At 38.0% G+C, this 26432-nt stretch overlaps 2 protein-coding genes across 4 annotated transcripts in view; one reads left to right on the top strand and one right to left on the bottom strand.

Annotated features, from left to right (window-relative positions):
* Positions 1-13447, top strand: part of ASPH (aspartate beta-hydroxylase) — a 108214-nt gene extending 94767 nt beyond the window's left edge. For all 3 annotated transcript variants that reach the window (XM_058174531.1, XM_058174533.1, XM_058174532.1), the window contains 3 exons: positions 6141-6232; positions 8364-8497; positions 11301-13447. In XM_058174531.1, the coding sequence (XP_058030514.1) occupies positions 6141-6232; positions 8364-8497; positions 11301-11451 (377 nt within the window). In that variant the 3' untranslated portion in view covers positions 11452-13447. The remainder of the gene's footprint in view (positions 1-6140; positions 6233-8363; positions 8498-11300) is intronic.
* A 3581-nt stretch (positions 13448-17028) lies between these two features.
* The window catches only part of CLVS1 (clavesin 1), a 66038-nt gene continuing 56634 nt past the window's right edge, over positions 17029-26432 (bottom strand). Inside the window, exon 7 of the mRNA XM_058174534.1 lies at positions 17029-17221. Within this exon, the coding sequence (XP_058030517.1) occupies positions 17134-17221 (88 nt within the window). The 3' untranslated portion in view covers positions 17029-17133. The remainder of the gene's footprint in view (positions 17222-26432) is intronic.

The following is a 26432-nucleotide window of genomic DNA, read 5'->3' on the forward strand; positions in this document are numbered from 1 at the left end:
TCATTAACATAAGATTAATAATAAAGAAAATAAAAGAAAGAGATTTGCATTTGCTTCTTTACAATATATCTGTCAATACACATGAATAGCAGAGTAACTCATGGAAATAAAACACTAGATATCTCTGGAATAGAATAGAATAGAATAGAATTTTATTGGCCAAGTGTGATTGGACACACAAGGAATTTGTCTTGGTGCATATGCTCTCAGTGTACATAAAAGAAAAGATACGTTCATCAAGGTACAACATTTACAACACAATTGATGGTCAATATATCAATATAAATCATAAGGATTGCCAGCAACAAGTTATAGTCATACAGTCATAAGTGGAAGAGATTGGTGATGGGAACTATGAGACGATTAATAGTAGTGCAGATTCAGTAAATAGTCTGACAGTGTTGATGGAATTATTTGTTTAGCAGAGTGATGGCCTTCGGGAAAAAACTGTTCTTGTGTCTAGTTGTTCTGGTGTGCAGTGCTCTCGTTTTGAGGGTAGGAGTTGAAACAGTTTATGTCCAGGATGTGAGTGATCTGTAAATATTTTCACGGCCCTCTTCTTGATTCGTGCAGTATACAGGTCCTCAATGGAAGGCAGGTTGGTAGCAATTATTTTTTCTGCAGTTCTAATTATCCTCTGAAGTCTGTGTTTTTCTTGTTGGGTTGCAGAACCGAACCAGACAGTTATAGAGGTGCAAATGACAGACTCAATAATTCCTCTGTAGAATTGGATCAGCAGCTCCTTGGGCAGTTTGAGCTTACTGAGTTGTCGCAGAAAGAACATTCTTTGTTGTCCTTTTTTAATGATGTTTTTGATGTTAGCTGTCCATTTGCGATCTTGCGATATGATAGAACCTAGAAATTTGAAGGTTTCTACTATTGATACTGTGTTGTCAAGTATTGTGAGAGGTGGAAGTATGGAAGGGTTTCTCCTAAAGTCTACCACCATTTCTACGGTTTTGAGTGTGTTCAGTTCCAGATTGTTTTGGTTGCACCACAAGGCTAGTCGTTCGACCTCTCGTCTATATGCGGATTCGTCATTGTCTCGAATGAGACCAATCACTGTTGTGTCATCTGCGAACTTCAGTAGCTTAACAGATGGATCATTGGAGATGCAGTCATTGGTATACAGAGAGAAGAAAAGTGGGGAGAGCACACAGCCTTGGGGGGCCCCTGTGCTAATTGTACAGGTATTTGATGTGATCTTGCTTAGCTTCACCTGCTGCTTCCTGTTTGTTAGGAAGCTTGTGATCCACTTACAAGTCTGTTCTGGTACCTGTAGCTGGTTTAGCTTAGTTAGAAGAATGTCTGGAATGATGGTATTGAATGCTGAACTAAAGTCTACAAAAAGGACCCTTGCATAGGTCTTTGGAGACTCAAGATGTTGTAGGATGTAGTGCAGAGCCATATTAACAGCATCATCTGTTGATCTATTTGCTCGGTATGCAAATTGCAAGGGGTCTAACAGCCAATCTGTGATGGTTTTCAAGTAGGAAAGCACTAGCCTTTCAAAGGTTTTCATGACTACAGATGTTAAAGCAACTGGTCTGTAGTCATTCAGTTCCTTGATGGTGGGCTTCTTCGGCACTGGGATGATGGTAGAGCGTTTGAAGCAAGAAGGAACATAACACATCTCTAGTGATTTATTGAAAATATGGGTGAAGATGGGGGCCAATTGGTCAGCACAGACTTTTAAGCAAGAAGGAGTTATCTTGTCTGGGCCTGGAGCTTTTCCTGGCTTTTGTCTGTGAAATAGGTCCTGCACTTCCTTTTCTGTGATCACTAGGGGTTGTGAACCCAATGAAATGGGGTCAGTTGTAGGAGGCTTGGCTGTTGTTGGTGTGTCTGAGATGGTGGTTGTGGAGATAGGTGGCTGTAGTTTCCTTTCAAACCTGCAGTAAAACTCACTCAGGTCATCTGCCAGTTGTTGATTACCTTCAGCCTGGGAAGGAGGTTTGCCATAGCCGGTGATATTTTTAAGAGTTTTCCACATGTTTGCTGGTTCATTTGCTGAAAACTGATTCTTTAGCTTTTCAGAGTAGCTTCTTTTTGCTGCTCTGATATCCCTTGTTAGTGCATTTCTGGCCTGATTGTACAGCATTTTATCACCTTTTCTGTAGGCTTCCTCTTTGGAATGTCAAAAAGGGATGATGATGGAATTTTATAAAATAAAGCAAAAGCTAAAAAGGAAAACACTGTTAAATTAAAACAGAAACAAAAGTTTTCTTATATATCTGTATGTCGAAGTAAGTCGAAGTAAATTAGAGGAGTTTAGCAAAATAAAATCAATAACAAATACTATTATTCCACTCTTGGAAATAATATAAAAAGGTTTCCAATTACACAAGTATATAAACATACAACTGTGTTCTAAAGATTAAACAAACATATGTAACATTTCCCATGATGAGCCACTGATTAAAAAGCAATAATATAACCCACTGAGTGCTATAAAATGACATTTAAAGCAAAGATACACTCAAACTAAGTAATGGCTCATTAATTACACAAAGAGAAGAACCATTCATGTACAGCATGGGTGCAATTTCTGGAAATGCAGTACAAAGATTGTTCAAGAATAATCCTACATATAAAATATTTTTTTAAAATTATAGTGCTAAACTCTAAATGTCAAAAATAAGTAATATATCTAAATATTTAAATATTGAATAACAATTTTTTTACTACTGGTTCTGTGGCCGTAGCTTGGTCGGCATGGCTTGGTGGGTGTGGCAAGGGAAGGATACTGCAAAATCTCCATTCCCACCCAATTCTGGGGCCAGCCAGAGATGGTATTTGCCGGTTCTCCAAACTACTCAAAATTTCCACTACCAGTTCTCCAAACTACTCAAAATTTCCTCTACCAATTCTCCAAACTACTCAAAATTTCCTCTACCAGTTCTCCAAACTACTCAAAATTTCCGCTACCGGTTCTCCAAACTACTCAAAATTTCCGCTACCGGTTCTCCAGAACCTGTCAGAACCTGCTGGATTTCATCCCTGATGTGGACCCAAAAGGAAGGCAAAAGGAAAAGTCTGAAATAGTGTGCTGATACACTTACCAATGTTTAACTAAAGGGATTTTTGTATGTTTATGTCTATTCCCACTTTTTTAATTGTTTAGTGGCTTTGCCTGCATAAAGTAAGTTGGCATGGATGCTTGATAATATATTACTGTTATGAGTTATATGTAGTGAAATAAAAAATAATATATGTTCTGCTCTACAGGGTTAATTAATACTTTGAGTTTCAAAATATAACTACAAGAAATATACTGCTCACAATGGAAGACTTTATGAAGGATTCTAAAACAGAAATGGACTATTACACATTGAACAATATATCACATTTCAGAAGCAAAATAAGCCATCAGACATATGGATTGACATTCAGGAATTTCCTAAGCTCAAAAACCAATAATTGAAAATAATTCAGAGGCTGAAACACTAATATTTGAAATATGCAGATAATTCAATTTTGTTAAATAAAAGCAAAGGAGATATCAAAGCCTTTATCTTATGTTATGGATGAAAAAATGGAAAATGAAATATCTGGGTTAATATTAAATATTAGAGAGAAACATAATGCCAAGCAGCTTAATTAATGAAGACGTCAAAAAGGTAGATAATTTAATTCTGGGAAGCTTGGGTAAAGAAAAAAAAAGAACATGTTCAGGAAAAATATAGTCTAGTCCTAGAAAAGAAGGCAATGACAAACAAGGTAATGAAAAATAAAGATTCTTCTAGTGCAATAAAGATCAGAAAACTTAAAATAGTGGTCTTTCCAGCTATGCTAATGATTAGCTATGAAACTTAGGCATTGAAAAACAGAAGAAGAAGATAAGGTTTGAATTATTGATGTGAAGAAGGTTGCTAAAAATATCAGATTCCAAGAACAGTGAATTATGGACCAAATAAAGGCTCAGTGATCCCTTGAGATTAGAAAGAAGAAATTCACATACTGTAGACCTGTGATACATGCAAGGTTATTCTCGTCAAGACTGAGGAAGAAGACCGTAATAAGGTGGATGGATGGGACCAAAAGAACATGGAATTGTTTTTTTAGAAAAGCTTCAAAAGTCTGGACAAATTGGTGATCATTTCCTCGTGCAACCACAAGAACTGGAATACAATTTCATGAACATCTACTTAACCTGAGTTGTTTATTTGGGTGAAATATAGCATATTATATTTAGTCTTTCCTTTCAGAGCTAATAAAATATGCAAAATAGAACAAATGTAATGATTTGAACTCTTAATTCTTCTTCATGTAAAATAGAAGGGCTATTACTAAAGTTCCTCCTTCCAAGAAGAGTTTTCCATGACCTTCCATGACATGTGAAACAAAGGTATTAATGGGAAGAGGAAAATGAGAATATCTCTTCCATGTATGCAAACTCATCCCTATTCACTGAACAAAACTCAGGTTCCAACTACATTCAAAGTATCATTGTGAAGGAATTGCCTGCCACTTAACTAATTGTGTGGCTGGATCTTGATTTATTTTCTGAAGTTGAATAGTGTGCAGCCATGTTTCTGGCTTTTGAGGAATGAACTTCGGGGCACTTAATGTTAGAGCTGTGACACTTTAAATGATTGAGAAGAATTATATCAGACTGATCACAAATACAAGAACAGCACCCCTATCCCTAAAGAAGACGGTCTTTTTACTTTCAGGCTTTCACCCAAGCCTGAAGAAAAACATTACTACATTAAGAGTCATAATTCAGAAGAACTGCTTCTAAATTGTTTTGGAAGTGTGCATGGCCATACTTAACATAAGCTAAACAAGTAAAAGTCTGGTCATTGCCTAGCTGGAAATCTGTTCATGAGCCACATGTAAATTATTTTTGCTCTTGGAAAGACTCATATAAAAGGAAACATTTTATTTTTTGAACGTTTTATTAAAGTCTGAGTAAAATAAAGGGTTCCACTTGAAAGTGGTTATGGATTCTTGTTTCATGTTTGAAGAGGAGAGGCAGGGGAGTGAGAAAGAGGATAAAACTGAATGGCTTTGGGCCACTTCCCAGAATTGTTTCTGTATTTTTAGTGTGCTACTTTATATAGCTTTAAAAATATTTAAAAGGTGCTCTATTTTTTTAAATTTTCATTTCTGCATTTATCTGCAAGGTATAGTTTTGCATTTCTCTTATGTAGAAAGCTTAAACTTGGTTTATACCTAACGAAGTGGATGGTTCACAGATTACAAAGTGGCCTGAGGAAATGTGCACTGGCAAAGAAGAGATATTTTCTTCTTACAAGTGAAGGCAATTCTGTCATTTATAATTACAATGAGGCAATAAACCCAGAAGGATAATGAAAAAATGGGATGCTGTATAAAAAGTATTGGGGTTCTGAAAAATAATAAAAAAAATTATTTCTGTAGCTCTACTTAAAATAAAAACTTTCTTTTAGTTGGTCATAATATTCTGTTTAGAAGATTAATGTTCTGCAAATCATGAGCCCCATGAATTTCACTTATATTTTTATGAAATCCTTCTTTGGATTTCCTTAGGGAACTGAACATTATCCTCTTTCACAACACCAACCACGGAAAATTAGGCGGTAAGAGAGACCATGGAAGGGAGAGCATAACTGGACCAAAGTCTCTCAGAAAACTTTGTTTTTATCTATAGTCATAAACCTACAACTAGATTTTATGCAATATTCAAATATGCTTCAAATGCTTCCCTCTCAATTCAATAAAAGATGGAAGGAGTGTGCAATGACTTTCTCTGGAATCAGTGAAAATTTATTATGACATATCCATAGATATCATGACATACCATATAAAGTAGTAGACAGCCCAGTATTAAATCTATGCCAAAGCAAAATTATTTTCAAAGAAAAAAGGTTACCCATCTCTGTTTTAGATGGATGCTAACTGTAATGAGTAGGGAATATGAGTTACATTCTGTATAAAGAGAAATACAAAAATATTCCACTTCTATACTTAGGTACGAAGGCCAATTCGATTAGAGTTAATCACCACTGGATTTTTGGATGATTTACACTTTTAAATCTCTTTCAAGCGCCTACTGAGCTGACATTTTCAAATCCCCTGTATGACTATACTTAGATTTGGGGGTGTGAAATTCAGATTACCTGTGCTTAAACTATATTTTTCCTCTTTCACTCTAGGAAGAAAAAATGAGAATGCCTGCAACAGTGTTCCAAAATCATGTGCCTTATTAGAACGTTTCTCAGAAGCCACTGGATGCCGAAGAGGGCAGGTACTATCTGGTTTGTAGAGCAGGCCCATAGATAGATAGGAAGAAGCATCCACATATATTGGGCAACTATCCAACTTCAAAGGGCAAAGTGTGATTCAGAGGCCATGTGGGCCTGCGTATAGCAACTGTTCTGAACATCTTAAAGCAAACGGGTATTTTCCTGCAATTGCACATTCACTGCAGATGACAACCAAGTTAGTGAGGAAAGTCAGCTGCTTTTAGCTGCTACATTTGTAAACATGTGTGCTCTGAATCACATGCTGCCCTTCAAAAACCCCTCCCCCCCCACCTGAGATTAGATTGATCCTAATCCTGCTGGTTTTAAAGACATGGTTTTGTCATGAAGGATCCAGATGTGTGGCAGAGCCTGTTAGGTTGATTTGATGGTAGTAGATTTATTTTTACTCAGCTGCTGATTATATGACTGGGAGTTAGTTTCAACTGTTCAACCAGAATCCTGTACAGTATTTGAGATGGGTGGCTATACAAATTGAATAAATAAATAAAAATCAAGATATATTTACAGTAGTTATATATAGTGGGGAGTGGATGTAGATGTAGATGTGTTACTTTGATTTGATTTGTTACTTTGATTTGTAAGTATTTATTACAAATTTATTAATTTTTAAACGGGTTTTTTTTAATGTATGGTAAATTTTAATCTCCAGGCTAATTTAAATAAGTTTTTTAAATTGTATTTTAACCTGTATATTGTATTGTTGGTTTTATCTTGCCTGTACACCGCCCTGAGTCCTTCGGGAGAAGGGCGGTATAAAAGTCAAATAAATAATAATAATAATAATAATAATAATAATAATAATAATAATAATAATAATAAGTATAATTTACAAAAATATTAAGAAGAAGGATAGTTATTAATTGGTTTTGTCTGGGGGCAAATGCTAAAATGAAATCTCTGCCTTTTCAATTTACCTTTACTGAATGTTTATGACTGAGTCAGCATGATATTTGTTATAGACAAATGATGCAATGATGTTTGTTTTTCTACATAGTCTAAGTTTGAAACCGAACAGAACTGTCTATCACAGTTGTCAATAATTACAATTGATGTAGAACATAGGTGTCAAACTCGATCACGTCACATGACATATTGTGACTTTTTTACCTTTGCGGAGCTGGGGTAGGTGTGGCCAGCACATGATGCATCTGGCCCGCGAGCCGCCAGTTTGACAGGCCTGATTTAGAAGGAGATACAACTAATTTTGGAGATGCAAACCTTTACATTATATATACCAAGGCTAAAATTAAGTTTATTTTAAATAGGATTATGTTGGCATAATTATTTATGTATAAAAAGTGCTGACCATAAACTGATTTGATTGAGCTGCCTTTTGGTCTGCTTCTGGAATTGTGTTTAATGCCAACGATATGATTCAGCTTCAGGAATCAGTTAACAAATTGATTGTTTAATCATCTACAACAGCTAATAACACCTAATATCCTTGGTTGAGGTTAAAAACCCCCCACTTAAGTAGAGTTGGTCTTCATTTGCACTTGGAGGCAGCTCACAAGGCAATTCTAGCTGTTGGCTGGAATGGAAAAAAAAATAGAGGCAAATCTTTTCTACATTATGGCTGTGAAATCACCTAGAATCAGGTTTGATTGGAAATTGTCTTGCTCTTTTAATGTATAATCACTAAATATAGTTTGCAATTTGAAATTAAACCTTCCTGTTGGTTATATGAGAGCAACGAACAAAATTAAGACATTTACAGTATGTCTCTTTAAACTATGACTAATACATGCAAATAAAGGCACTAGTAAAAATATATATACTTACATCCTTATTTTTAAAGTGAAAATATAATGCACAATAGACATTCAATGACATGTATACATAAAAACATGTGCCTATTTTGATTAAATGGAATTAGAATAGTTCTAGGAGACTTAATTTTAATTAAGATGCTATCAGGTGGTCTGAAGGGCAGAAATACATTTTCATCCATAAGGCTGTTCACAAGTAATTTGCTTCAAAACTTCAGGTAGGGAGCCTAACATAAACTTTAGTCATTTTGGTTGGGTTCAACTAGATATAGTTTATTTATATTTCTAGAAGGTTAACATAATTGATATGAGTTTTTGAAAATAAACTGAACATCTTTTGCAGATCAAGTATTCTGTCATGCATCCAGGGACTCACGTCTGGCCTCACACAGGGCCCACTAACTGTAGGTTGAGGATGCATTTAGGCTTGGTCATTCCTAAAGAAGGCTGCAGGATACGGTGTGCTCAAGAAACCAGGTATCTTTTCCTCTCCTCACAACACATTTTTTCTAGCGTATCAAGTGTCAAGAGCCAGGATACTAAGAGCTGGTGTGAAATCCAAGAGAAACATCGCCATGGTAAACTAAGCTAGCAAAAAAACCATCAGAGAGAGTAGCATGGACATAATGCTTAGAAGCCTGCTTACCTTCACGTAGTCAGGTCTATATATTACTAGATAGGCACTGAATTTGGCATCATCCAAGCTCCTGCTTCATCTCATGAGGTTTTTCCCATTAAAAACAATTTGATGTTGCAAAGTAAAGCACAGCTTTTAGCTTCATAATTGTTTATAACGAAGCCATGGTATGGGGCTGCAAATCCACACTTTTTTTTTTGCATGGGTGCCCACTGATTGCCCCTCCCCTCCTTTAAAAGAGGTGAAATTGAGTTGGAAAGGTAAAGAGTATTCTGAGAAGCTGTGATGATGATGCAATGAAAAGTAGGGGGATACACATCAAAAAATCAAGATGGCAAGCTGTAAAAGTGTGATCGAAGCCCTGTACTTTTGTAAGTGCAGTGTATGGTTGCAACGCATGTAAAAAAAAAGTAGAATTTCAATCCCACAGTTACAGCTATCTTCATGACTGTTTTGACACACATGCATATGCATGGATCACAGAGTTTCCTTCCTGGCAAATCGGATTTATATGATTGGTTAAATTGTGAGGGTGCCGGTATTAGGCTCTCAAAATTCCTGGTGTTGAATGGCACAAAAAACCCCCACCCTCTCCTTTTTGGGTTACTCTTGTTAATTCATGACTAAAAGCCAGCCCAGAAAATGAGAGGTAATCATTATGGTATTGCAATGTCACTTAACTGCTGAAACATTGCTCTCTCAGTTCATCTCTACATAATATAAATAGGTTGAAATCTTTGTAATATATCTTATAATTTTGTCTTGCCTAGTCTTAATTGGTTTTTTCAACTGTTCTTGCTATAATATCTGTTTGAAAGTTCAGCAACTTCAGAATGTGGTATTATTTCATACAGTGTTATAGTTTCTTACTTGTTATCATGTGCATCTCCCATGTTGCCTTTATTTCTTTACCTATTATCCCATAAGGTGTCAGTAGATGGGACTTGCGCATTTGGAAGTGGGAAAAAAAAATCCAAGGAGTAAGACATAGCAGCAAACACTATTTCAGATATTTTCTTACTTGTGGAAAAATAGTACACATTGTTCGTTTTTCTGTGAAAGCCTCTGGGTCAGTAAAAAACAGCTTATCAGTTTTTTATCTGGTAGAATGAAAAAAAATAATAACTACAGGAAGACCTCGATTTAGAACCAGAGTTGTGATTGGAACTTCTGTTTCTAAGTGAGGGAGTTGTTAAGTAAGTCATGTCTGATTTTATGACCTTTTTTCCCATGGCTGTTAAGTGAATCTCTGGTTGTTAAGTGAATCACATAGTCATTAAGAATATCCAACTTCCTCCATTGACTTTGCTCGTTGGAAGTCAGTTGGGAAGGTGAATGAATGATGGTCATGTGAGCCCAGGACTCTGTAATAAATATAAGTTGGGTACCAAGAGCCCAAATTTTGATTATGTGACCATGAAGACACTGCAATAGTTAAGTGTGAGATCATAAGTCAGTTTTTTTAATGCTATCATAGGTTCAAATGACCATTAATCAAATAGTTGTAAGTCAAAGACCACCTGTATGATACTATAGATCAGGGGTGAAATGCTCCCGGTTCGCACCGGCTCCCCCGATTAGGTAGCGATGGCAGCTGCTGGTTCGGAGGACCGGTAGCAAAAATCCCTGGCCCCGCCCCCCCTGCCTCTGCTGAGCCGCACCACCAGCAGAGGTTTGTTTTTTTAACTTTTAAAAGTTTTTCTTCAGCTGAAACATGCCTTGAAAAGTAAAAAAAAAACCCTCTGATGATCGCGGGGCTGAGCAGAGATCATCAGAACACTTTAAAAGTTTTTTTTAAAAAAAACCCTTCAACCGAAGGGGGGGGGGAAGAAAAAAACCGGAGGTTTTAAAAGCCTCCTCTGGCGATCCCAGAGGAGTTTCCAGATCCTCACAGGTTTTTAAACTCACTTTTTAACAGCCCCCACTTACAAGAGCCCCCACCCAAGCCCAGCCAATTCTCCCTCCTCACTTACCTATAATTACTGCTCTTTTGGGATGGCAACAGCATGTTTTCTTCAGCTACTGGGGAAAAAAAAAGCTTGCTTTGACTTTCTGCTTTGCTGGCTGAGGAACTCTGGGATTTGAAGTCCTCAATAAAATAAAATAATAAAATAAAATATTTGTGCAGCTTTCTGAGATTTGGGGTGTTTCTGTAGTGTTTAACTACACAAACACACAAAATCTCAGAAAGCTGTATATGGCATTTTGTGTGTGTGTGTGTGTGAGTTGTGTGTGGGTAAAGTGTGAAAGTTGGTTTTTGAGCTTTTTGTGGCTGTGTGAAGTGTGAAGTGTGAAGTGCAGCTGCTTTTACATTGTGTGTGAGTCAGTTGTGTTGTGTTGTGTGTGTGTAAAATGTGAAAGTTGGTTTTTGATACCTCTTATTGTTTTTTATACTTTATTATTTTTATTATTTATTGTTATTGGCCACGCCCACTCAGTCATCTGACCACCAAGCCACGCCCACCAATTAAGCCACGCCCACAGAACCGGTAGGGAAAATTTTTAGATTTCACCCCTGCTATAGATAAACCTTGTGACTTTGATCAGCTATGTAGATTTTGCATCCAGGAAGTAGATACAATTGGAAAAGTTTTGAGTTCTCATAGACAGCAGGTAAAATATAATTTGTTTTTTTTCGTTCAGATTCTGGGAAGAAGGGAAGATTCTCATTTTTGATGATTCTTTTGAACATGAAGTGTGGCAGGATGCTAATGCTTACCGACTGATATTCATTGTGGATGTCTGGCACCCAGAGTTAACGGCACAACAGCGACGCACCCTACCAGCTATTTAAGTAGTCTTGAAGTTTTTCCCTTTTGAGCTTCACACTGTGTGCTGAGAAGTACAACAAAAATTAAACGCAACTGTATCAAGAATGTGTAAGGACCTTAAAGCATCCTGTTCTGTGTACCACCCCATTACAGCACTGATCTGAATGCTCTGTATTCATGCTGCAAGTTGGAATTCTATGCTTTCATCAGCCAAAGAACATCCTGTGTTACATTTTGAAAAAAAACTTGTGCCAGATTTTTTTGAAACAGTATATATTTTTGGAACTCCTTGACGTAAAAGCCACTTTCAAAAGCCTGAATGTAATCATAAGGAATGCAGATTTCCAGACTGTGCAATTTCTGATCATTATGAGGTTATTCAGAAGCAGTATTTAGTGGATTGTATCCTCAAGCACTACATCCACCTCTCCCATGATAAAAGCAACTCTTATGGAACAATATGAAAATGTATTATTGTTACCTTTTATAATTCTACGTTGGTTTCATCCAGTGGATTTATAGGGTGACGTGTAGATAAGAGGAGCAGGTGGTTTTGTGTCTTATTTTTGATAGATAAGGACATTTTTTCATCAGATACAGTATGTTTGAATACTTTTTTCTGTTCTATTTGAACCACGTTCTTTTTCAACTTTTCTTTTAGTTCCCTTTTTATATTAATTTAGAAACAGTGAAGCCTTATACGAGCAGCAATCTATTTTACTGAGGGTGGCTTTTTCCTTCCAAGTCAAAGGATATGTAAATATTTCCTTTATTCAATTCTAGTTAAAAGCAAATTTTACCAAATTTTGTGTTTATTTCTATTTTTTTTTATAATATAAACACGTCTTTTAAGCTTAGATGTAGTACATAGAAGCTTTGGGCTGCAATTTTTTCTCCAACTTTTTAATGCAGTTTTTTTTAAAAAGAATCCTTCATAAGTTAAAGCCTGATTAAGAAATAATTGATAACTGGAGCCGTTTTGTAACATTTTGTTCTCAATTACAGCCAATTTCATATCCTACATGAAACTGAGACAGATAAAGTAACATATAAATATAGTTCTGTGGTGTTTGTTGGTTTCCCATTAATGAATGATCATGAAACTTTTTTAATGATTCGTTTTCATTCAACCTATCAGTGCCAACCTTTGAACCTGTTCTCTCTTTTTTGCTATTGAAGCCATTATATAATGTTACATTCATCTCTGATGATACAATAAGTAAGACTGACATTTAAACAGCTTTGCATAGATGTTTCAAATTACATCCACTAAAACTAGTTATAAGCAATTAATTGCTCATTGTCAAAAGGTACAGGATTGGTGTAATTTTATGCAGAGAAATGTGCCATGGTACACATTCTAAATGTAGGTCTCAAAATCCAACAGGTGCTCCTGGAAATAATTTCTGGTCATAATTCATGTAAAATACAGCATTTCATAGATTGAATAATCTCTTAATCCGCCTTGATTGTTGTTTGTTCTTTGCTATGACAAAAGTCATCAAACTGAGGATTGGAAACATCTTAAGAAGTACCAAGCCTCAGACAATAATATATATTGTCTGAGGCTTGATATTCATGCTCAGACTTTTCAATACCAAAAATTGTATAAAATTTTCCAGATGACTCTTTTTCTTATCACAGCCACAAGGACTGTGTAAACTGCCTACAATTCTTCTTTTTAATTATTTATGTTATAGAAAATTATTTTGTTTGGCTTCTCTCAGAAATATTCTTGAGCCTTTGGCATTTTTGCCAAATAAATAGTATATCTTTTGTAACTTGCTGGTCTGGTAGCAGCCCATCAGTAGTGTACCTGTTTCTTTGGAATTCTTGTAAAAATATGCAAGTTACAGAATTTCAGTATTATTTTTTAATTGTTTTAAATGACTAGTCTTCCAGAATGGATTTTTGGGGAAGGCAGATATAGAAAGCATATATCTAACTATAGCCAGTCTACTGATTAAAGTTTGGAGCACCCTTTTAGTATGATTCTATTGCTGCTATAAAAAACAAATATAGACCGGGGGAGGGGGAAACAAAGTGCCTCTTGTGAATATGCAGGACTGATTTCAGAGATTATGCAAAATCAAGCACATTTATGTGTCCTTTCCATTAAAAAAGATAGACTCCCATTTGATTTTTTTTATTTCAAATAAAAGATTTTATGTAGTAAAGTTGCAAGATTCTGTCCTTGCATTTTGATATATAATTTTTAATTCAATTATTACAAAGAGTCTATTTTATAGGAAAGAATATCTAGAGCTCAGGATGGAACTGTGGAGTTCTTGGCGTTTTCTGAGCTTGGTTCTTTTGCAGATGTTTCCTCACCCAACTAAATAACATCATCAGTGTCAGCCTTCCAGAAAAAAAAAACCCAACTCCAAGTAAAAACTCTGAAGCAAGCATCTTTCAAAGTTCTATTTACTAGAATAGGTAAACTGGCACATCTGGGAAAACCTGAATCTGAGACATCCGGGTTTTCCCTCAATAAATCAAAGCCCCCCAAACCATCCCCTCACTCCTCAGTCGATCACATGCTCCAATCACCAACCATCCTATCTCGAGACAGCACTCTGACCACTCCTTCTCCAGATCCAGGATCGGCCTGACCTTGACTGACAGGAAGAATGCTATTATGTCTAAAGACAAGCCCTCTACTAAGTCCTCCCTCCTACTTTCCCACACATGAGAAAGTGGCAGCACTGAAGCTTCCGGCCTAATATGGCTTCCAAAGCTGACAATCAGTATGATTCATCTGCAAGCAAACAATCAAACTCAGAGAATACCAAAGACTCCATATTTATTTCATGTACAACCTTAATCAAAATAAAATTATTAGTTTAATTCCTGGGGAGGGGGGGTTCTCATACACTTTCATTATCATTTTAGGATGATATCTCAAAATTTAAGAATGTTTGTGATTCGGCATTCTGTGCCTTAAATTCAGGAGTTTTCAAAACAAATATATGGCTGCCTATGTATGTGCATGGGTGTACAGATGCACACAGAAAGACATGCCCTAGAGCTGTACTTCCTTTAAAGGGAAGCTCTGGATCTTATGAGGAACAAGACCATCAACTCTATCCTATTAATTGATGCAGGGCTTCTTCTTTTTTTCAGGATTCCTCATGAACTAATACCTTATAGTAGCAGCTGTGCCATTTTTAATTCTGGTACAGAAATTTTGAAAATAGATGCATTAATAAATATGTAAATGCTCAAGGTTCATACTTTGGTAAAGTCCAAAGTATTATTTCCAAATAATTTTACTATCCTAACACACTTCTTTTCAGTATCAAATTTGAGTTTTGGCTCACAGTAATGAAGCACAGTTTCTTTGAACTACTGCTGCTAAAAATCCTTAACTGAAAAGTATATTGCACAGGGTATACATGTTTCGGTTTTGACTTTTTTCATTTTAAAGTTATTATACTCTTCTATGTTACTGTAAGAAGCATATTAAAAAAGTGATGCACTGTAGAACTGCAGACTTAAAGTATATTCATCTTCAACCTTAGTAATACCAAGATTCTTTAGGAAAGATATTCCTGTAATATTTTCAAAGTATAGTCTAATCTTCACACAAGCGTATTTACTTCACAATTTCAGGATTTATTAGCTGAGTTGAAATTGCTAACTTGAATGTCTGTGGATTTTATATATAACACACCAATAAGATGTTTGACTTTTGTTTCTTTGTTTTGGCAACCATAAACGTTAAAATCTCATGCCCAACCATTTTTGTCCATCTCAAGCATAATTGATTGGTACAATATCCTTCTTGTGATTATTGAATGGAGACATAAATTTACAGAGTTAACTGTCAAACGTTGATCAATAGCAATAACCCTAACCCATGTGGCATGGAAAAATGTGAGAAACAGTTGAAATAAGTGGATGTAATCAATTAGTGTACAAAACCCACTGAAAGCAAGAAACATTCATGAGATTGGTGAGAGGTGAGTGAAAAAAGAACAAGTGCCAAACATTCTTTCATTGTGAAAATAAATTACACAGTTTTTTAGATAAGTTTTTAATGCTTGTTGAAGGCTTTTTTCAAAATTTACAATGCATTTGGTCATTGTTTTTGGAGGGTATGAAATCCTACTGAAACAAAAGTGCAGCACATTTTCCCTAAACCATACATTGATTAAAAACTCGTTTGGTTATGATTAACAGTTTTCATTGTTGGTTCCATGGCAAAATAAAAAATAAAAAAATGATTTTTGACCAGGACAAGCTGTGGTCTAGAGTAAGCTTCCTTTATGAATGGAGACCCTGTATTTCACTTAGAAGAAAGGACTGATTGAGCGTTACTGGTTTCATAGAAGAAAGAAAGTCATACTCAGCTCTAGGACAACAGCAATGTTAATTAAAGTATATTATCTCTGTAGAAAAATGTACAAGCAATATTTTAGTACTACAGATTAGACAATTCCTAAAGGATCAAATCCCCACTAAAGATACTTGATAGCAACATATGATTTGAATCATCATATATGGCCGCTGCTGAAAAACATCACTGCTTCAGACTACCACCTAGGAGTTGCATAGCCATCCTTGGTCAATAGTGATTAAGCCTCTCTATGAATATGGTTTAAATGTTCTCTGATTAAAAATTGCTAAATACTGCTATGTCATATGGTGATGTGCAACTAAAGTGCTTACTGTATTTGAAGAAATAAAATCACAATAAAAATAATGTTGATATAACTGATTTGTAAAAAAAAAAAATAGTGTTTGTTTTTATTTCTTTATAGGTACTGAATGGGGCCCAAAACAGAACAAAGTCTAGAATAGCAATCTGTTCTTTGGCTTTTGATCTCTGGATATTTTATGATTTGTTCCACTTTTCTTTCTAATAGTATTCAATAACTGACCCCAAGCTTTTTCTCTCTACTATAAATATAACCTAATTTGCAGTCAGTCATACCTGACTTGGCTATATCTTTAACTGACTGCAAGAGAAAATATACTTAGGGAATTCTGCTGAGCTCAATTGACCTAAATGAGAAATCCTCAATTGGAATATTAATCTCCCAGACATTCAAGACACCCTGCTTGTGTTTGCATGTATTTCACACATGCAACTTTCTCAGCTGGGTGCCCTCCAAAAAGATTAAGATTACAATTTCTATTATGCCTAGTAAACATGATTGATATCGTGCTGCTGGGGATGATGGGAGATAATTAGGAGAAACTTTGGATGTGATACTTCTATGCTGCAAACCAAAGTTGGCTTCTTACTGCAATATTTAAACTCAAGACATTTTTAAAGTGGCTGTGTAAATACATATGTATGTGTCTATGCACAGGCATGCACGCCTTCTAATTTTTATTTAAACAAAACCGTAAATTTCTGGCTAAACAATATGAGAGAACTTCAATGGATCCAACTTTCAGTGACAGATCACTGAAAGCAATCTGTGTTTCAGACATTATTAATATAATGCACTCTTATAAAAAATTGTTTTACAATCAGACTGGTTCACTTGTTATTCTGGGCCACAAGGAATATTTTACCTCTGGCTTTGGACACAGACACATGGCTGGTGATCATTGTTACTTGCTCCATAAAGATGGAGTGCTTGGTTTTTTTAAGCTGAATGCACATTAATGTGTATTAAACCTGTCATTTGCTTCAAAAGCATTGTGGACCACTGAAGTTGAAGATACAGCTGTATTTCGCTGGGATTTCAATCTCAGTCAAGAGCTAGTAGTGGCTGGGTGTTCTCATTCACATTCTGTTCTTCACGCTTTAATATTCCGGGTTCCACCACAGACTGAGACCTGAAAAAAGCAGAATGGTCAATATTGCTTAGAAATTAAACAGCATGCCTATAGTTTGTTGCTATTGTCTTTTTGGATACAAAATTCACCTATTATTTTAACTATCAGCTATATATTTTTCAACTCCTGAAAAAACTTGGAAGCCAATTTGGTTCAGGTACTATTATGAGGACTCTAAATCAGGGGTCCCCAACTCCTGGTCTCTGGCATGCCAGAAACCGGTCCCACAAACAAGTGATGCCCCATCCATGGATGCAGGTAGCATGCAAAACCAGAACCCTTCTGGTCCTCAGAAAAACTATTCTCCGTGGAACTGGTCCCTGGCATGTAGCAATAACTGAACAACATTCCAAAATGCTGTGAGATCTACCACACATATTTGAATTAATGGTGGACTGTGATTCATTCATGTTAAATGCCATTTAACCTTAAATTTAAAAAGTAGAGATAATATTCTACCCAAATATATTCTATTTAAATAATCACCAACAGTTACCAGATAAAAACAGCAGCGCTACCATCTCTCGTTTTAAAGCTATTAATAAAATTATCTTGGGAATAGGAAATCAATTCTAGCTTGTTGCAAATGTTGTTTTCTTTCCAAGGATAAATAATCTCTTCATTGAGAGAAAGGAGGGAGGCTGTTTTGCTTCTATAACTTTCTAACCTTCAAATTAAGTCTTGGATCATTTGCAATGAATTGAAAGAACCTACTCCTTTACCAAAACTAATTTGCAAAATTAAGATTTGAGTCTGAGACTCACATTTGACTCTTAGGCTCAACTAAGAAAATGGCTTGGAATGAAAAGCAAACATTTATATTTTCCGTAATCAGTTTGTCCATTACGAGTCAACCAAAGTAATTTCATATTTTAAGATCTCTGATATTCATGATTCTGCACACTCCTGAAAATTGGTCTAGAAGTGCCTTTCTGCAATACTAGGTTAATACTATATCAAGTTTAAAAAAAACTCTATACCTGCTCCCTTAAAGATCAAAATGTGTTACTCCTTCTTGTATGTTATTCTGAGAAAAGGCGACTGCTGCCAAAGTGGCATATATGTAATCATATTGATATAAGCAATTCCCAGCAGCCCAAGCCAACCTGACCAAAGGTTGACAATACTGGACTTCGTATCTCACGGACATCTAGAAGGCTACAATATTTAAAAACTCCTAAAGATTATTGTTCTCCTGCTGTGTATTTTGCTTTGTAGAGAGTAAGTAAGAAACGGAGCAGGTAGTTGTTCCAAAGTCCTTTTCCAAAAGCAACTGGACTTTCTTGGTTTTTTTTTTCCTTTGAAAACATTTTGTTTCTCATCCAAGAAACTTCTTCACTTCTGAGAAGCAAAATGAAGCATGGTCTTGCTTGATTAGAAGTTGATAAGAAGTTTACGTCTCCTCAAGAGGCCATTGCTGCATCCATGATGTCTTGACAATTTTCATCAAGGTTCAACTTTTCTTTTTAGGCTCATAGCTCCAAAAGATCCTGGAGGAAACAGATCATCTAGATTTTTTTCAGGTTGGGTTCAGGCTGGGGCATAGCACTGAGACAGCACTGATCACTAATCGTAATTATACATCCTTGTTCTGTTGTGAGAATTTGGGGAAGAACAGGCTCTAACTCAACTCTAGCAAGATTAAGTGGCTATAGATTTTAGAGACCCCCACATCTGGAGAGTTTTCATCAATAACTCTGAATGTGGTACCTCTCTGACAGTCTCAGCTATCGTGTGTCATGTAAGGGTTTGCCTGGGCTCCCACTTGAGGGACAGATAGAAGCTGTGGCCAAGAAGACCCTTGCACAAATCCATCTGTTGCCCCTCTCCATGGATTAAGTTCTTCTGCTCATAGATACTCATGTATTAATGACTTCCTGATTGGATTACTGCAATATGGTATGTGTGAAAATGCCCTGAAAGTGTATTTTGAAACCCAAATCTGGTCCAGAATGCAGTAACCCAGAATGTTATCCCCACATAATACCATGTAATGTCATTGAGCTGAGTATGCTTCCAGTAAGTTTCTTGATGCAACTCAAGGTTGTTATCCAGTGTGAAACCCTATATGATTTAGATTTAGATTTATTAGATTTTTATACCGCCCTTCTCCCAAAAGACTCAGGGCGGTTCACAGCCAGAATAAAAACAACAATTATATACACAATAAAACAATTATTAAAAAACTTATTAAATATCGGGCCAAATTAAAACCATTTAATGGCATTTATGGCATACATCTAGCTTAGTTGAGAGACTGCTTGATTCTGATAGTTTTTCTCTATCTCACCAGATTCAGCATGGTAAGCATGTTCCAGATCCCTTCTGTGAAACAGTGTTTTCTTATGGGACTTAGGAGATGTGCCTTCTCTGTTCTGGTACTCGCACCATGAAACAGCCTTCACCCTGAAGACTAGGTGGCCCTAACCTATTGGCCTTTTGAAAGACTCAAAACGCAGCTCTTCCCTCAGTCCTTAGAACTAGAATGTTAATAAACATTTGCGGTTCTGCCCTTATTATTTGAGACTTTTTTGGTCCGTATCTTTTACTGGTTTTTCTACTCCTTTTATGTACTTATTAGCTGCCCAGAGTGGTTGAGCAGTAGGAGGACAAGTCTTATAAGTTTTATAAATTTGCATAATTATAGCTTTGAAATATAACCCTCCTTTTTTATTTGTGTGCATATAACAACACAGATAACCGGATGTGAGTCCCTCCTTGTGAAATAGGGCCTGGGGATGCAGGTGGGTTTACTGATCACGTACCTGGCTCCTTGCTGCATGACAGAAACCCTGCCCGAGCTGCTGGATGTGATTGACGGGACGGCGGTAGAGACTCCCAGACTTATGGTCATGGGGAATTTCAATCTGCCGTCAGCGGGGGTGGCATCCACGTCGGCTTGGGAGTTCATGGCTTCCATGACGGCCTTGGACCTGACCCAGTTAGTGAATGGTCCCACTCACATTGGGGGAAACACTCTGGACTTGATTTTTGTCTCTGGACAGTGGTTGAATGATCTGGAGCTAGGGCAGTTAGTTATTAGGCCCCTGTCATGGTCAGACCATTCGCTCCTTCAGCTAGACTTTCGAACTGCCGACCCCCACTGCAGGGAGACGGAACCAATTCATTGGTTCCGTCCCAGGCGCCTGATGGACCCAGAGAGGTTCCAAATGGAGCTTTGGCCATTCCCTGAGGATTTAGCCCACGGCTCGGCTGGAGCTCTAGTTGCCGCCTGGGATCGGGCAGCTGCTGGTGCTCTAGATCGTGTTGTGCCTTTGCGGCCTCTGACCCGGTGTCAATCTCAATTAGCCCCTTGGTATTCCGAGGAGCTGAGAGAGATGAAGCACCGAAGAAGACGCCTAGAGAGTATCTGGAGAGCCAGCCGCTCCGAATCTGACCGGACACTAGTTAAGTCTCAAATTTGGACCTATCTAGTGGCGATGAGGGTGGCAAAACGGGAATATTTTTCCACTCTCATTGCATCAGCAGATAACCACCCAGCCACCCTGTTTAGTGTGACCCGCTCGCTCCTTCATCAGGGAGCGGTGGAGGATCCCTTACAGGGGCGTGCTGAGGAGTTTGGACAATATCTGTTTGATAAAATCATTCAGATTCGGGAAGGTTTGGACACAGAATGGGTAGATCCGGGTGGGGTGGAAGAGGCTGGTCTTGGGGTTGCTATCTGGGATGAGTTTGATTCTGTGGCTCCTGAGGACATGGACAGGATACTGGGGGGGCTGAATGCGACCACATGTTTACTGGACCCGTGTCCCTCCTGGCTGGTACTGGCCACCCGGGAGGTTACACGAGGCTGGCTCCAGGGAATTGTTAATGCTTCTTTGATGGAGGATGTCTTCCCTACTGCCTTGAAAGAGAAGAAGCCCTCCCTGGCTCCAGCTGTTTTAGCAAATTACTGTCCTGTCTCCAACCTTCATTTTGTGGTGAAGGTTGTTGAGAGTGTGATTGCACGACAGTTACCCCAGTATCTGGATGAAACTGTCTATCTATCCGTTCCAGTCCAGTTTCTGGCCTGGTTACAGCATGGAAACGGCCTTGGTTGTGTTGGTTGAAGATCTCTGGAGGGCTCGGGACAAAGGTTCTCCTCTGTCCTGGTCCTACTAGATCTCTCAGTGGCTTTTGATACCATCGACCATGGTATCCTGCTGCGCCGGCTCAGGAGACTTGGAGTGGGGAGCACCGTTTATCGGTGGTTCTCCTCCTACCTCTCCGACCGGTCGCAGACGGTGTTGACAGGAGGGCAGAGATCGGCCCCGAGGCACCCCTTGTGTGGGGTGCCACAAGGGTCGGTTCTCTCGCCTCTTCTGTTCAACATCTATATGAAGCCGGTGGGTGAGATCATCCGTGGTTTTGGGGTGAGTTGTCATCTATACGCTGATGATACACAGCTGTATATTTCCACCTCTAACCACCCCAACTAGGCTGTTGAAGTGATGGCTGGAAGCCGTATGGGTCTGGATGGGGAGAAACAGACTCAGGATCAATCCCACCAAGACCGAGTGGCTGTGGATGCCGGCAGCCCGGTACAGTCAGCTAACTCCATCACTGACTGTTGGGGGCGAGTCGTTGGCCCCCACATAGAGGCTCGCAATCTGGGCGTCCTCCTGGATGTACGGCTGTCTTTAGAAGAACATATGATGGCCGTCGCCAGGGGATCTTTTTATCAGGTTCGCCTGATACGCCAGTTGCACCACTTTCTGGACCAGGCTTTTCTGTGCACAGTCACTCATGCCCTTGTTACATCCCGCCTGGACTACTGCAACGCTCTCTACATGGGGCTCCCCTTGAAGGGCACCTGGAGGCTTCAACTGGTCCAGAATGCGGCTGCGCGGGTGATAGAGGGAGCACCTCGTGGCTCCCATGTGACACCTCTCCTGTGCAGTCTACACTGGCTCCCGGTGGTCTTCCGGGTCCAATTCAAGGTTCTTGTTATCACCTTTAAAGCGCTCCATGGCTTAGGACCGGGTTATCTACGGGACCGCCTACTGCCACCCAATGTTCCCTCTAATTTTTCACGAGTCTGAGCAAGCACACTAACTCCCTGAGCGGTCCCTTGGACCACTGTGAGCAACATCAGACGTGCGGGTCATGCCAGCATCGCATCCATTCAAGTCACATGATTTATTAAATCCATTCATTTATTTTATTTATTTATTATTATTATTATTATTTTATTTTATTTATTTTTTTATTTATTATTATTATTATTATTTATTATTATTCATTTATTAAATCCATCCATTCAAGTCACATGATTTATTAAAAGAATCAAACAGATTCGGCTAGCTAAAACTTTTAGCTAGAATCGGCTAGCTAAAAGTTTTAGCTGGCGAATCTGTGCTGGGCAGCTAATCAACGCCTGTCAAATGACGTTGATTAGCCGCGCAGCACAGATTCGCTAGCTAAAACTTTTAGCTAGAATCGGCTAGCTAAAAGTTTTAGCTGGCGAATCTGTGCTGGGCAGCTAATCAACGAATTTGACAGGCGTTGATTAGCCGCGCAGCACAGATTCGGCTAGCTAAAACTTTTAGCTAGAATCGGCTAGCTAAAAGTTTTAGCTAGACGGATCTGTGCTGGGGAGCTAATCAACGTAAATTGACAGGGGGTGATTAGCTGCGCCGCACAGATTCGCTAGCTAAAACTTTTAGCTAGAATCGGCTAGCTAAAAGTTTTAGCTGGCGAATCTGTGCTGGGCAGCTAATCAACGCCTGTCAAATTATGTTGATTAGCTGCGCAGCACAGATTCGGCTAGCTAAAACTTTTAGCTAGCCGAATCTGTGCTGCGCAGCTAATCAACGTCATTTGACAGGCGTTGATTAGCTGTGCAGCACAGATTTTCTGTACGCTGAGACCGTGTCAGCAGTGCGCATTTGCGCACGCGCGCAGTTTAGAGGGAACAGTGCTGCCACCAGTAGCCTCACACCGACCAGTGCGCTCTCACAGAGAGGGCCTCCTTCGGATACCGTCAGCCAAACAATGTCGGCTGGCGACCCCCTTCTCTGTGGGGGCCCCTGCCCTCTGGAATGAGCTGCCTCCGAGGCTTCGTCTACTCCCTGACCTCCGGATCTTTTGCCGCGAGCTGAAGACGTTGTTGTTTCGACGTGCAGGACTAGCTTAAATGTAGTTTTAAATTGGGGTTTTTAAATTGGGGTTTTTAAATTGGGGTTTTTAAATGGGGTTTTTTAATTGTATTTAAAACTTTTTAGACCATATATTGAATTAATTTTTTATATTGTTTTTTAATCTGTATCTTATGTATTTTGATTTTACTGGCTGTGAACCGCCCTGAGTCCTTCAGGAAAAGGGCGGTATACAAATTTAATAAATAAATAAATAAATAAAATAAATAACTTTCCTTGAAATATTAAATAAATCAAATTCCATTTTAAAGTTAGTCTCAGCTTAATTTTAAAAAATGTGTAAAACCCCAATCATCAATTCCCCAGTTTTTTATTTCTGTCCTATTATTTTATTTCTGTCTTCCTAATAGCCTTATTTGCTACAACCAATGTGTGGGGGAGGGAGGAACCAGGACCATTCTGCTGAGTTTCCTCCTCTAGTTGAGCTTTGTGCCTTTTAAATTATGACCAATCAATCAGGTCACATTGCAAAGCTTCCATTCACTTGGCTCTCATCTCTAGTCTGTTCTATTTCCATCTAATTTTTCACCTATTATACAACTTTTCCAGGCTATTGTCTTCCAATGATTTATTCCTGCTGCAGAAAATAATTGGGGGAAAGAGTTCCTTTCCAATCTGTGACTATTGATTTTCTTGTCAAGAAAATCAGTCTTTTCTTGGTCAAGAGAACTTTGACAAGTTTTAAAATTTCCTTCTGTGTTACAGGTTTGTTTCATTCCAGTTTTTATTGTTTTGATTAAGTGGGTGCCTGAATTTTAATCATAGCATTTCTTGTGGAAAGTTGAAAAGGCAAGGAGGGAAAAATCCATTACTAGTCTTCTCAATGACCAGGTAACCATACAGTAGATCAATGCCATAGACCTAAACAACTTTGATAGCCACTGCTAAATATAGCAGACAAATTGGGGTCTACTATTGATCTATCAGAGTTATCACACTTGTGTGGCTACAATGAATGACATTTGTATATGAGTTTCTTTTTACTATTTAAAGAAGATAGCATATGTCAAAACCTGATACTATTATGTCATCTTTGTGATAACTGTAAGTGAGCTAGTTCATATATTTTCAGTCTTAATGTTTTCTAGAGACATAGCCATGCTTTTGTGTGATGTATAACCGTTCATGCGCATAGTGATGAGACAAAGTGGACTGTGATCCACAAAATTTTATGCAGTATTAGATGTGTTAGTTTTAACAATGCCAAAAAATTGTTGATTTCTGCCATATCGCTTCCCAAAGAGTTTATAATCCACATTATAGAGAAAGAGGGGATGTAACTGAGAATTTTTACTGATTTATTAGGTTTTTTAGAGTCTGCTTTTATTACTTTTCATAATAACTCAAGGCAGCAAATGGGTCAGCGAGTTAGACACAGCGAGTTGTCCCATTCCACAGCAAAACACATAATACTATATCCTCCTCCTATTTTCCCCAGGACAGCAACCCTGTGAGGGGAATCGGGCTGAGAGAGAGTGATTGGCTCAAAGTCATCCAGCTGGCTTTCACGGTTAAGACAGGATTAGAACTCACAGTCTCCCGATTTCTAAGCCAGCACTTTAACCACTACACCAAACTGGCCCTCTCCTGGTGAAACATCCCATTATAATATCAAAATTTTCAATTTCATTTTTCTGACCTACAATTCAAAAATAGTTTATTATGTTTTAGACATTTTTTCACTGAAATAGTGAATATGGGGTCTAAACCTTTTCAAATTATATGGGATTCAAAGAGTGTTTCATCAAGTCCTATACCTTGTGTCCACATTTGTTTAATTCTTGATCATTATTATTTAGAGAAAATAAACATAGTTTATTTGGATTTCTGTTGCTGTTCAAGCAAACCAGTGATGGGATTTAGTCAGTTCTCCCCGGATCGCGCGAACTGGTAGCAGCGACTGCGGGAGGCTCTGCCCACCCACTCAGACGTAATGCTCGACTACTGCATATGCACAGAAGTCAGTGGACATGCGCATAGGCGGCACGTGCAAGTGAAGCGAGTGTGCGCACACGCTCACATTTGCAAACCAGTAGGGAAGGAAAGTGAATCCCACCTCTGAAGCAAACCCAAATAAGACCATTGCTCCTTTAGACCTTCTTTATTAGCATGGAAGACCAGAAGCTGAGCATAAAGTGCACCCTTCATTGGCAACATTCTTTGAAGTTTCAGTTAAGCAGGCCAAATACCAGCCTACATACATGTTTATGGTGTCACTTGTCTAAACCCTGAGAGATTTGAAGAACAATAGTTACCTATGTTAAGCTTTCTTTAGAAGGAGAAATATATTTTAATAAGTGTTTAATAAAATTTAAAGGGAAAAAAAGGAGAAATCCCCCAAAAGACTTGTGGTCATTTTGAGAGGAGTGAGAGGGAGGAGATGTAATGTATGTGACCATATATTTTTTTATATCAGGGTGCAAAAGAGATGCATAATTGGGGACCATTCATGAAAAAAGACACCAGCTTAATAATTCACTGGTGATTCCACACAGAACCTACCATTTAAAAGGAAGACACATTACACCATGCCAGCTATTATTGTGGTAGAAGAGATAAATATTAAAATTCATATTAAGTTGTAAATTTTGTCAATGTCACTGGAAATCTGCAGTTGATTTGGAATGGTTTTCATGGCAAGTGGTATGGGTTTTTTTCCCCCTGAGGTACATACTATAGTTTCTCTATAGTCTCAATACTTCTTTCTCCTGCAGCGTAGGCAGCACACAAAGGACAATAAAGTTGTCATAGTAACTAGAGATGGAAAATAAATTTAAAACAGTAAAAATGCAAAACGTTTTCTCCAATAGGAAAAAAAATGGAATTTGTTCAGCCATTTTATTTATAATGGCCTCCCTGGCATAACAGTTTTAAAGTACCCTTCTAACCATGATATCCATGATATGTGATATTGATATGAAATCAAGCTCCATTTCTTTCACAAGTTTGTGGCGACCATTTTGACTTTTTAACTCCCCTTTCAGCAGACACCTCTGCTTCTAAATCTCTACATCTGTGATTTAGGATTCATTTCAATGTACATTTTTATTCAC

This window comes from Ahaetulla prasina, chromosome 3 (genome assembly GCF_028640845.1).
Source record: "Ahaetulla prasina isolate Xishuangbanna chromosome 3, ASM2864084v1, whole genome shotgun sequence".
Lineage (NCBI taxonomy): Eukaryota > Metazoa > Chordata > Lepidosauria > Squamata > Colubridae > Ahaetulla > Ahaetulla prasina.